Source organism: Schistocerca cancellata, chromosome 3 (assembly GCF_023864275.1).
Source record: "Schistocerca cancellata isolate TAMUIC-IGC-003103 chromosome 3, iqSchCanc2.1, whole genome shotgun sequence".
NCBI lineage: Eukaryota > Metazoa > Arthropoda > Insecta > Orthoptera > Acrididae > Schistocerca > Schistocerca cancellata.
In genome coordinates, this window is record NC_064628.1 from 150,515,694 (window position 1) to 150,529,476 (window position 13,783).

A 13,783-nucleotide genomic window follows, 5' to 3' on the forward strand; every position below is an offset into this window, starting at 1 on the left:
ATTGTTCTCAGAACTGAGAGTCAGCTGAGATCTGTAAGTAGAAAGCTCTGAAATATGTAGTGAAGTGTGGAACATATACCAAAAAAAGACAGATCGGACACTATAAGAGGAGGAGGAGTGTTCATTGCAGTCGGCAAAAATATTATGTCCATCAAGCTTAAAATTGAGTCTGACTACGAAGTTATCTGGATGTGTGTAACAGTCCAGGTGAACTCAGGTTAAGTGCTGTTTTTACCAGTCACCTGACAGTTTTAGAATAATTCAAAGAAAGTCTATACTCAGTAGCAGTTAAATACACAGATTGTGCAGTATTAGTTGAAAGTGACTTTAATCTACAAATATAGACTGGAACATCTGTGGATTCATTGCAGGTGGTATGGACAGGTAGCCTAGATGGTAACATCTATGGATTCATTGCAGGTGGTATGAACAGGCAGCCTTGTGAAGAACTTTTGAACATGTTCTCCAAAAACTGCCTTAAGCATGTAGTTGGACAAGCTACATTCTAACGTTTTCCTGGGACTGGAGACTGTGTGGTACTGGGGTGCAAGACTCGCTCGTCTCTTGCGGGTGATTTATGTGTTGCGTGCAGCCAATGGCTGCGTCAATCTTCACAATGCTTCTTCTAAGATGATTTTATGCTGGTTAGGGAAATTATACTGAACTACTTTCCTACTTTTGAAATGATTTCTTACTCTCAGAATACTTTCATATCAACTTCGCTATATTTCTATATTTTCTTCTTCACAATAAAAAAACTACACAAGTTTCACATGCGCTTTCACGTCTCGCAAATCAACCCCATCTGGTAAACCTTAGTACTTTACATATATCATTACAGTTTCTTTTGGTTTTAATAACCCTTGTCAAAACAGTTCTTGCTCCTAGTAAGTCAAACAATCTCTAGATAAAACATATTTCATTTGTTCCCAACAGTCACTACTATTTCACTGCCAAAGAATAGCTTTGGATTACTCCTTGTACTGGACATACGGCTTCCAAGGTATGCGCAGCCACCACTTGTCAGTGCCGATAGACCGCCACAACTTTAGTCTTCTCCTAACAACGCATGTCCTGCACACACATAAGCCGTGTCACAGTAGGCACATTTCCACTCTCGCACACTGATCCTTAAAATATCGTGTGTTTGAGATGATGAAATACCAGTGTCTGTAGAATTTACCCTGAAATTCTCAGGGCACTATATATCCCTCCACTTAGCTTGAACACGTTCATTATGTACATCAAGATCATATTCACATAACGCTAATTTACATTTCAATCAGTTTATATAATATTTTTTTCCAGCAATTGTGTACCTAATACATAGCTCTTCTTTTTCTTTTTCTTTCAATAACAATTATCTGAGCATTGCACTTAATATTGAAGTTAGGACTTAAATATATATTATATATGAACTTTGAGGACAATATTCTTAACCTCCAATCACAGACTCCAGGTGTCATTGACACTTAATTATGTCGTTCTTTACTCTACTCCTCTGTATTGTTTTTTCTTTAGTACATATTAATTTCAGTAACTACTGTTTCCCGTAGTCTGGAGGAACTGTGGGCAAATGAAAACGTTCTTTTTGACACTTATAAATATAAAACCTGAGAATGTTAGTGGAATAGAGAATTAAAACTTACCAGATTAATCTCAACAAAATGTGTGACTTTTGTCACGATACTGTCCTTCCCTTTTGGCACAGTACCTATACTTTACCTCCAGGTTGCCTCTATGGATGCACTACCTGCTACCATTTTGGTAGGTATGCCCCTTTCTTATTCCTAAATTCTATGGTACAGGTGAATCCCCTTCTTGGTGCCCCTGCCCGCACAGTATAGGTCAGCCTCTCTTCGTTCTGCCTATGTGCCCTTTTCTTCATTCAATAAAAGCTGGGTGCACCCACCTTATCCTTTGTGAGTAGGCCCCATGGTTCATTGATCTGATGGACAGGGTGAGCAGTAGTCTGTGGCTCTTTGCTGGTGATGCTGTGGTGTATGGAAAGGTGTCATCATTGAATGACTGGAGAAGTACACAAGCATGTAAATGCAGAAAAGTGAAAGTTAATGCAGATGAATAGGAAAAACAACTACACAACGTTTGAATACAGCATCAGTAAAGTGCTGCTTGGCAAAGTCGCATTAATTAAATATATAGATGTAAGATTGCAAAGCAGTTTGAAATGGAAAGAGTATGTTAGGATACAGTGGTAGGAAAGTCAAATGGTTGACTTTGGTGTATTTGGCAAGCTTTAGGAAAGTGTGATTTATCTTTAAAGGAGATTGTGTGTAGAACACTAGTGCGAGCCATTTTTGAGTACCCCTCAAATGTTTTAGATCCCAGTTTTTATGTGATATGTCTGGTTGATATGATACCAACTGTCCATTTGCTCCGATGAAGGAAAGATGCACATTGTATAATAGAGATGGATTCTCAGTTTGTGACTATCAGTAAATAAATTCATGAATTTAAATACAAAAATGTTGGAGGGTTCACACTATGAGAGAAATGATTAAATTTTTCTGTGGAATACTGTTATAAAATATTTTTGTGTTTGAATTACTTAGTTTGTTAGCACTCTATTTCTTTAGAGCATTTCTGTTGTCAACTTTGCTAGTTATGTGTGTAAGTCTTTCATTCCAAGTCTAATTTGATACTGCAAGTACGAGTCCTTTTTGACTTTTGTGTCAACACCAATTCATAAGGTGGAAGAATAAATTTTATAAAGGAATCCAAACAGATACAATGCTCAGATCACTTCTACAGGCAGACAATAATTTTGTTTGCTGGCAATGAATCCCACCTCCATTTACGTTTGCACTGCAGTAATAGATAATAAAAGTTTCATCCAAGAAACAGTCAGTGCACATTGTAACACAAGAGGCAAAAAGATCATAGATAATGGTTAACAATGACATAATAGAACAAGTAAAAGTAATGATATCTGAGATTTGAAATAATGTAGGTTATAGCCAGGACTCTGAACAGAAAGTGAACAATACATTTAATATGTGGAGCAATTTTAAAAGTTGAGAAACAAAGAACACAAGAGGACATTAATTATATCCTATGAGTCTGTTGCTGTCACCACACCCAGATGTGAAAGTGAATGATAGTCTTCATTACCAATAAATAAAAATGAATAATACAACACAAGAAAAGACTTATCATACAAAACTGAAAGGCTGTACAAGAGCATACAGTATTGGAAATAAGAACCTCTGATGTAGTAGTAGTAGTAGTAGTAGTAGTAGTAGTAGTAGTAGTAGTAATGGTCTGTCATTCCTGAGACATTTTAGTTGTATTTAATTACTTTTTGTTTTCCATAGATTCAAACACTTCATACAAAACATTAGATGTGTTATTCATTCCAAGCTGTTGCTGAGAGGCTTTTAATTTCTTTTAGATACCGAAATCATTGACACATGCACCACGCATGCTTCTGGAATTGCATGCAGGCTCTCCAGTTATCATGCTGCCAGTCAGTTCACTCTCATCAGACATCCTAGTAGCAGATTTGGGCAGGCTTACCGTGAGCAACAGTTTTAAGATGTATGGGTCACCTGGGACTATAAGAGTACCTTCTCGACAGGAAATATCACCAGATGCGTCACCACCAGGTCAGTTCCTTATTTAATAAATCTGTTTGTTGTTGTGACTGGTGTTTAAGATAGTTTTGGATGCTTAACTTTCTTTCACAAAATTGTTAGTCCATACTGATCTTTTCAGTACCAAAAAAAAAAAAAAAAAGAGCTGAAAAATTTTGCAGTTGAGTCGAACATACTGTGAAAAGAGGAGGAGAAAAGAAAGACGTTTATTATATATGCAAGCAGAATAAACATTTTACTCTGTTGGATTGTCATGGTATGTCATAAAAGTAAATCTCCGATTGCTGGGTTCATTAAATATACGTGACACAATAAAACCCTTGTAGAGCAAAACTTTGAGATGATGTGAAGACTTAAATTGCAATCATCTTATCAAGAATGTTTCTGTCCTGTTGGTACACAATGTGTATGATATATGCTGTGGCATGAAGATCAGTTTCATATTTTATGGTACTCATAGGTCCTTTACATTGACAATTAAAGAATTTGTTGATGACTTATGTATGGATCAATACACAAGATACTGACTGAATAAAGGGGGGGAGGCGGGGGGGGGGGGGGGGTAGGAGAACAGAATGAGACAACAATATGAATACTTGCCTGCCTGTTTCTACAAGGTGATTCACGAAGACATGCAAATATTTTAATATGTTATTCTACAAGTAAAACTAAAGAAAAAAGTTCAGATAAACATAGGTCCACAAATGTTTAGTTACGGAGTTACAGCTAATAAAAGATTTTGCCTGAAATTTAGCACCTTCGCTAATGTGAAGCCATCGAAAACTGTACAAGGTTAAAGTAAAGCTTGATTTCCATTTATCAGGGTGTATACGACCCGGGACAACCAGGAGATCTGGGAAAAACCCAGGAATTTTTTAGAATTTCGGGAATTTATCATTGTTTCAATTTTCAGTTAAATTTTTGTAATTTTAGCTGATAAGAACCGATACTCTAACAAAGGATATTACTGTATCCCGCTACTGCAGAATAATACTTCAACAATAAAACATAAACAAGAGAAATAAACGAAAATAACTTAAATTGCAAAGGAAATGCGCCATATACAACAACGACACACAGTGCTCATGCAAGCATCTGCCAACAGCAAAATGTGACTATGCAAATCCTTCATAACAACAAATTGCCTCCAATGAGTGTCAAGTCACAACTGTTTACATTAGATTCGTTTTAGCAGTTACGAGTGGGCTCATGCCTTTCTCTTTAGAAATTTTAATCCTGGGAAACTAAGGTACCACCATTACAGAACTGCAGCCAGAAAATGGACCATTTCATCACCTGGACAAGAGAGGTCAAACCCGCATCAGGCTGCTTGCAATTACAAACAATGTTGTGCTACTATGGGAACCAATGCAGAGAGTATAACCAGGCTTTGGCAACAAACAGAGAAGTGAAATTAGTTAACTGAAATGACATACATTTCCATACATACAATTATTATTGGCTGAAATGTGCCCATTGGACTTTAACACAGGGAACCAGAATGGTCTAATAATTATTTTTACAAATTGAAATTTGTTGGCTAAATATGTCCATGCTGCCAAAACAGCTTCCTTCTGAATATCAAAACTTAGCAAAGATATATACCCTTGACGATTTTAACCAGACATAAGGTGAGACAACTCTATCAATTAGAACCTTGAAAAGTCCAGAAGGACACCAATTCAAAATTCAGTGGCTGCAAGTGAATGCAATGTATAACATTTATAGTGATTTGCAATGCCAGCGCTGTTCCCCACATTGTCCCGGCTCACCATATTAACTGTTGTCCAAAGCTGCTACAGGTGTGCAAACTCCATCTCACCAAAAAAAGCATTTCATCTGGCACAAAATGTTCACATATCCCACAGAACCATTGCCAGCATCAGTCTCCGGTTGCACCTCATTCAGCAACCCTCCCCCCCCCCCCCCCCCCCCCCCCCAATAGCGTGCTGCTTGATTGGGAGGGGGGGAAAAAAAAAACTTCACAGCGTGACATGTATCCACCAATCACCTACTAGCGATGTCACTGGAATGGATTGTGGTTAAACCAAAATGATTGCGGCACATCACCTAGATTTGGCCAGTTGGTTGGAGGTGTTGGTCAACAAGGATCGAAATTATTTCAATGGTAGCACAATAGCCAGCTACAGTGGATCATCAAGGACTGTTGAATTTGTGGATGTTGGGGAGCATGTAGAAGGTGTGCGCGTGTGCATGGTGTTGTTGGGTTGAAGAGAGAAATGGATTCAGGGGAAAGATTCTGGGAAGGGCCTGTAGATTTCGGTAGGGATCGGAGGCTATGATGGACTTTTGGGATGGGATCACTATGGTAGAGCTTGTAGGTGGAGTAGTCACAGTTGACAGATGCCTTCTGTCAGGTATTCAGTGTGACTCATCACAACAGTTGTGTAGCCTTTGTCTGGAGGAAGGATGATTAGGTCAGGATCTCTCTTCTCCTGTTCAACGGTTGGTGTTCTTAGGAAGTGTCCTGGGGTAGGATGGTGAGGCCAAGCTGGAAGTAAGGAATTAAAGGAAGGTGTTGCAGGTGTGGTTAGGTAGGAGGGTCAATGTTGGATGGGCAAGGGTTCAATATTGTCATTACGTTGGCATTGATTTGAGGCCTAAGTATCTTCACTGTAGGGGTTGGCAGGGGGGGGGGGGAGGGGGGGGGGAAGTAGGTCTTTAACAAGTCCAGTGTGATTAAACTTGGGTATGAGGATGAAGTTGAAGCCTTTGGATACAACAATCCTCTGTGGGATTGAAGTTTTTGTTGGAAAGTTTAACAACATTGTTTTTGGATTTCTTGGGTTCTGGTGTTGGTGGGGTGTTGGGAGGTTGTTTCGGAGGATGTGGTTAATTGAAGATGTCAGCTAGATAGTCTTGGTGTTCTGTGTGGGGTTGATGAGGGGGAGGGGGGGGGTTCATTATGAGTAGGATGGGTGTTGAAAGATATTGATAACTAACACGTGATCAAATATCCTCAACTCATAAAACCACCCTGTTGCTCCCAGCTCAATTATTTCCATCCTTTTCACTCCTCGAACTCACGCTCTTATTATCCAGTTCCCCTAATAACCAGCTAATATTTTCACTCTTCCATTTTCCATATCATTTCCCATTTTCTAACATCATCTCTCCCGCAATGGACTCCTACTCCATCTAACTGCACCAATTTAGAAAAGTATTCCTTTCCATGGCTAAAACCTTAAAACTGTTCCCTAAATGCTGTCTAAGCCATGGAATTCCCCCCACCCTCTCCCCACTCCCAGTGTCCTAGCCATACAAATCCTGTTCTCTGAACCCCACCCCTCCTTTCATGACTGCAGAAACACCTCACCATGGCTCAGGCATCCGAGAACCACTTCTACTCCCTCCGCAAGATACTGTTACTATGCAATGCTTACTACATATACTGCACCTCCCACTGAGTGAGGTGGCACAGTGGTTAGCACACTGGACTCACATTCGGGAGGATGGCTGTCAAACCCATGTCCAGCTGTCTTGATTTAGGTTTTCCATGATTTTCCTAAACCGCTTCAGGCTAATGCCCTTTCAAAGGGGTATGCCTGATTTCCTTCCTTATCCTTCCCTAACCTGAGCTTTTGCTCAGTCTCTAACAATGTGCTTGTCAAATATATGTTAAACATTAATCTTCTTCCCCCACCCCCACCCCCTCCCCCACCCCGCCCCCTCTACCACACCTCCAAAATTGAAATCATGGTAGTCCAATACCTGGAAGAGCATTACAGGCACCACCTTCCTAAATCATCCACCCTTTTGACATCCTACTTCCATCTTGCGGCAACACTATCCATCAGCACCAATGCTACTCACAGTGAACCTTCCATAGCTTCAAGTTGGCCTCACTGTCCTTCCCCAGGTCCCTTCCTTCATACATTAACCATTCAGCAGACCTCCATACACAACCTGAAAACTGCTCCTGACAAGGGCTCGGCCACTGTAGTGGTGTAGTGTAGCTCCACTGACATGTATGATAGCTTACAAGCAGGTATAAGGTCTCAGTAACTACATGTCTGTAACTATTTCATGGAAAAACACCAATGTGATTTGAATGTTAGTGATAGCAGAATTGTATACAGCAGGAAAACTGGAACAGAAGAGAATCAAAGTTCCTGCAGAAGATCGTTGAAAATTAGGTGGACTGATAGGATAGGGAATAAGGAGTTTCTCCACAGAAACAGCGAAGAAAGAAATATGTAGAAAACCCTCACCAGAAGAAGGGGCAGTGGAGTAGGACAAGTGTTAAGACATCATGGTACTGGAGGGAGCAGTAGAGGGTAAAAACTGTAGGGAAAGAGAGATTGGAATATATACATTAAAAAAAGTCAGTGTTTTACCACAGCCATTACCTGGTGGTAGATCTCCACCCATTGTCTGAAACCCCCACAAACAAGCCTTGATGCTGGGACCCCATTTCAGAAATCCAGAAATCCATTGTGACCTCCAGTGCCTATCCAAATCCTTAGGTCCTTCCCAGAATCTTTACTTAAAAAAATCTTTTTCGTCACTCTCCTATTGTCACCCTCTTTCATGTGCTCACTTTCTAAGTTTATCCCAAAATACTGAACATGCATATCTGATCATTATTTATATTCCCATATATTGTTCAGTACTACTACTATGGTTAGCATTCCTCCTAGTTTTTTTCAGTTATTATGTTAATGTTGTACCCACCTTGAGTAACCATATTTCAGATCATGCTTAGTTATTCAAATTGAGGCTCTAATTGCTCCAAAATTATATTTGAGTAAATGGTTAAGGCATAAAGTGATGACTAAATGCATTTCCAGCCTCAGTATAAAAGTAAAAAAAGGAATATTAATATTATTTGGGAGGAGAAAATGTGTGTTCTTATGAGGAAAAACAGGCAACTGAATTAATGTTTGAAGAGACACTACTTTAATCTCTTGCTCGCTATGCCTTTTAGTATTGACAGTTACCAGTGTGTTACCTCAGATTTTGTGCCCTGTACTTACTACATCCTCTGATCCTACAGCTTTCTTCTTCTTTTCTATTATCCCATTTTTCAAGATGAAGTAAATGTTTAAGAGGACAGTGCTGTATGTATGTCAGCCTGCAGGAGTCTTTACTGTTTCAGCTGTAAGTAAATTTTTCCTTTTTGTTGTTAATGTAATAAAATTTTGTAACATTGGATATCTGTGTTTGCAGAAATGTGTTTACTGGATGTAATGGAAGTTGAACTGATGAACATGGACCTGTATCCTGGACAATGGAAAGTGATGTGTTTGGATGACCACTCTCCTCCTGCAGGCAGCCTCATGTTGGGAATGTCAGCTTATGTCATGCGAGCAGGGCCATCACTTTTACGAGAGAAATGTCAACTGCACCTGCAGGTTGATCGGAACCTCAACTATCAGAAGCATTTGTGGAGTAGGTTCTGTTTATAACTATTTGTGTTACTGTATCTTGTATTTGTAGCTGCTTGCAAATATGTGGATGTTGAAGGAAAAAATGGAAGAATGCCATTGCATGCATGCAGTAGAAAGAGGAAAAAGTGTCTAACAATTTCTCCAAGACTGATCTTCATAAAAAGAAGAGGAGGGGTAGTTTCTGTTAGATCGATATCAGTGTTGAACTGTAATAAATTAAACTGTTTGACATGAAATAAGAAACAAAACATTTATTAATCATAAGTAGGCAGGAGAAAGGAGTGTTTTTTTTGGGAGGGGGGTGATGATACTTAAACTGATAGGTAAGTTGAAATTTTTGGAAGTAGCTTGAAACATACTTGAGCATTAACAAATCAACCTGTCAATAGCCCTTCAGTTACGTTTCAGCCAAGATATCGGTTTGATATGTTGTATGTTTTTGCGACAGTCACCTCCAGCAGTGCAACATTCAAAATGTCACTAAATGATAAGATATTAGTGAAACTGTAAAGATGACAGGTAGACTAACCCTCAGAAGATACAAATCATAGTATTGACATAGCATTTGATTTTCTAAACAAACCAGTTGTGTCATAGCACTTGATTATATCTTATGAAGGTCAGTCCCCCTCCCGTCTTAACTGTTTCACTAACATCTTATCATTCAGAAGGGGTACAAAAAACCAACTCCTGATTGACAAAATGGTTCTGGAAAACTGCAAATGCTGGAAAACAAATCTATGTATGTCCTGGATTGACTGCAGAAAAGCCTCTGACTCATTGCCATACATTTGGATTGTTAAGTTTCTGGAAAACATTGGGAACAGCAGCATCATCAGGAAATTCACATAAAATGGAATGGAACACAGTAAAATAGAACTATTGGTTGGAAAATAGAGTTACCAACTAATCAACATTATGAGAGAGATGACTCATTGAGTTGAAGACAGGCACACAAAAAGACTTTTACACATTATAGCTTTCATCCAAAGCCTTCTTCAGCAAAGGAAAACAACATACATTCTCACAAGCAGGCACACTTCATGCACACATGACACTACCACTGGCATGCTTTTTGTAACTACAAGTTATAAAATATTTACATTGCATGTGAGTTGTTGAACTAGCTACTCCAGACATGTTTCTGGAAAACATGTTCAGAACTTCTTGACAAGACATTCTGTCCACAGCACCTTAAATAAATCCGTATAATCCCAGTCTATCTTTGTTAAAGTTGCCTCCAACTAATATTGCATGATTGGAGTCCTTCCACGCTACTGACATATTTATTTATTTGGAACTACTTTTACAGAAGGCAGCAATCAGTTTAATCTTTAAAGTAGGCAGTTCTTATTATTCTGATTTCTCTGAAACTGCTTATCTTAGTTTGGATAGTGAAACTTGATTAAATTTGTCTTTTTGTAATCCATGAGGGTGCTAGCAGAAATTACTATTGTCTCATTTGAAAAAGTGAACATAGTCCAATATATGTGTAATTAATATTGCTCTGACAAGATAAAGTATGTCATTTAGTAAATTCTTTCGTACAAAAATTCCCTGAAACATGTAAGATAACATCTTAAATGTTTCAGGAAATTTTTGAAGTGAACTGCTTAGCTGAATTATCGTCTATGCATTAGACACACTTACTATTTATCACTGAAATCTTATAGTAGTTCATCAGTAGTTTTCACACTGCAAAATAGTCAGACAATGCCATATTGTAAGTAGACTCCATTTTGCTCTGTTCACAATGTTTCAACCTCTTAACGCTGTGCGACGATAAGAAGCGGTGTGACTTTGGATTGCAAGCAAAATCCACACCTCTCTCACATCAGTTGACTTACCTGATGTGCACAGCTGATCGTCTGCTCTGGATAGCTGGCTACATCGATCTCCAAAATCTCCTTCTCCAAAGAATAATGCTGGTTAGGGGAATTTATCGGACACTCTCTCCTCTCCCTCTCCCTCTCCCTCTCCCTCTCCCTCTCCCTCTCCCTCTCCCTCTCCCTCTCCCTCTCCCCCGCCTCTCCCTCTCCCTCTCCCCCGCCTCTCCCCCGCCTCCTCTCCTAATTTTTCTTTAACAATAATCACAGACACCAAAACAGCAAGAAATACTACATGACTACTTCTTGCTCTTCCAATACAGCTTCCATGGCTGTACGTTCTCTCACACTTAATTTTTAAAATATTGTTTGTTCGAGACTGTAGAAGGGTGAGTGGTTCTGGAATTTACACGGAAATTCTTGAAGCACTACATATCCCTCCCCTCAGCTCAAACACGCAATATTTAATACATACTCATTATGTACATTATTATTACATAGAATAACAATTCATAATTCCACACTTTTTTATTAACTGTGCATAACCCTTTTATTTACTATTTAGCTTTTCTTTTTTCATTTTACTTTGATTATAAAACGGGAGTATTTCATTCAATGTTGGAATCAATTTTTTTATGTCTAGGAGTTGTGGGGCCTAGACCTTTGGGTTTCCAATCATAAACTCCAGGTGTTCATGGCACTTGAGTATTTTGCTCTTTATTCTAATTCTTTGTACTGCTTCTTTAGTACATAATAGCCTCATTAATTATGGACTATTTGTAGTCCAGAGGAACTCTGGGCAAATGAAAGTGTTCTCCTCGACACTTGTAAATTCACATAAAACATAATAATGCTAGTGGAATGTAGAATTCCTATTAAATGTGTGACTTCTGTCACGATACTGTCCTTTTCCCCTAGGATCAGCATCTATACCTTATACCTGGGTTGACCCTATGAGTGCACTTCCTCCTTCCGTTTCGGTAGGTATGTTCAACCTCCCACAGAAGAACCCCAAAAGTGCCCCACTTGTGACAGTATACTTTTCGGGACTGGATCAGACTCTGAATGTGGCTCTCCAGCAGGGATACGACTTCCTCAAATCCTGCCCTGAAATGAAATCCTCCGCACTCCACCAAGAGTGTCTTTCCACCGTCCACCTAACCTTTGTAATCTCTTGGTTCATCCCTATGAAATTCCCAAACCGCCTTCCTTACCCTCTGGCTCCTACCCTTGTAACCGCCCCCGGTGTAAAACCTGTCCGATGCACCCTCCCACCACCATCTACTCCAGTCCTGTAACCCGGAAGGTGTACACGATCAAAGGGAGAGCCACGTGTGAAAGCACCCAAGTGATTTCCCAACTGATGTGCCTACACTGTGAAGCTTTCTATGTGGGAATGACCAGCAACAAACTGTCCATTCGCATGAATGAACACAGGCAGACAGTGTTCGTTAGTAATGAGGATCACCCTGTGGCTAAACATGCCTTGGTGCATGGCCAGCACATCTTGGCACAGTGTTACACCGTCCGGGTTATCTGGATACTTCCCATTGACACCAACCTATCAGAAGTTGCCGCTGCTCATACCTCACCTGTCATTCCCGGTACGTTGATAGAAACAATAACAAACACAAACACACAAATTTCAAGCTTTCGCAACCCACGGCTGCTTCATCAGGAAAGAGGGATCTCATATTAACTTCACTTGAGCAAGTGCAGACCAGTACTTCTCATTAAATTTTATTTGAAAGTCTCCCCACTGCAAAAGTCACCAATTCCGTAGGTAACACAACATTAGGTGATGATACATTTTTTTCTACTTTGTTTTGGATAAGCTTGAATTCTATCCACATGTCATCTGTAACCTTGCTAGTATCATTAAGTTTGGAAGAAGGAATAGTCGAAACTTTTCCGGAGGTTAGACTCTCAGTAACTTTTCGATCTATAATTTTTTCAAATGGTTCCTCCAAACTACATACATTTATAATATCAAAATTAAATATATTCTCTTTGAAGTATTCATCGACATTATCCACTCAACTACTGACACCTGTAATTTGCGATTGAATAACCAGTATTAATTCCTTAGGCTGATCTACACCCTGTTTCAAAGTATTCATTCTTACATTATTGTATTCACTATGTACACGTCTTCCAAAGATGCTAAGTTTTCAGTAGGTTCTGATTCTACGTTATTACATTTGACATCGAATTCAGTTTTTAAAGGACCCATGCCTTCACATAGATTACTACATTCTTTACTTTGAGCATCTACTTTGACATTTAACGCACCTATATTCATTGTTTGAATATGTAGAGTTTCATTCTGAGCCTTCAATTGAGAATTTACTAAATCTAGTCCTTTATTTGCAGTCTCACCTCGAGCCTTTAATTTAGAATTTGTTGAGTTTATTAAGTCTAGGTATTATTATATATATTAAGTCTAGGTATTATTATATATAAAAAAAATTGCATCTAAAGCTGCACTCTGAGCATTGGAATGAGCACGTAGAGCTTCACTCTGGGCTTTGAAGTGAGTGTCTAATTTACTAACTCGACCCTTCTTTAGTAATTCTCATAGCCATAGCTGGTTCTGACTTCTCTCCAACTTGTTGCATACTGTCCATGCTTCTATAGACTTCAGCTCTTGTGAGCATTTAATACCAATTATAATTATATCAATTACACAGTAAAAGTTCACCCCACAGTATTTTGTAACACTTCTTACTAGAGTAATAAAGTTTTTATTTCACGCTCACCTGGCATAGAATTCTAGCTGTGTTGGTGAGCGGATGTGTAATCAGAGCCGGTGAACAGTGCTGGCACCGACAGCGTCGAATGGTGGTTGCAGCGTTGGAAAGTGTGTGTGGAATCGGCACCAGTGATCAGCGACTGGTACTGGCGTCGTTGGTCTTAGGCTGGTTTTCATGTC

General features: G+C 39.3%; 1 protein-coding gene across 1 annotated transcript in view; it reads left to right on the plus strand.

The window, feature by feature from the left end:
• Nucleotides 1-13,783, plus strand: part of LOC126174771 (intermembrane lipid transfer protein VPS13D) — a 531,199-nt gene that overhangs the window by 256,673 nt on the left and 260,743 nt on the right. Inside the window, 2 exon segments of the mRNA XM_049921112.1 lie at nt 3,413-3,626; nt 8,805-9,026. Coding sequence (XP_049777069.1) covers nt 3,413-3,626; nt 8,805-9,026 — 436 coding nt within the window.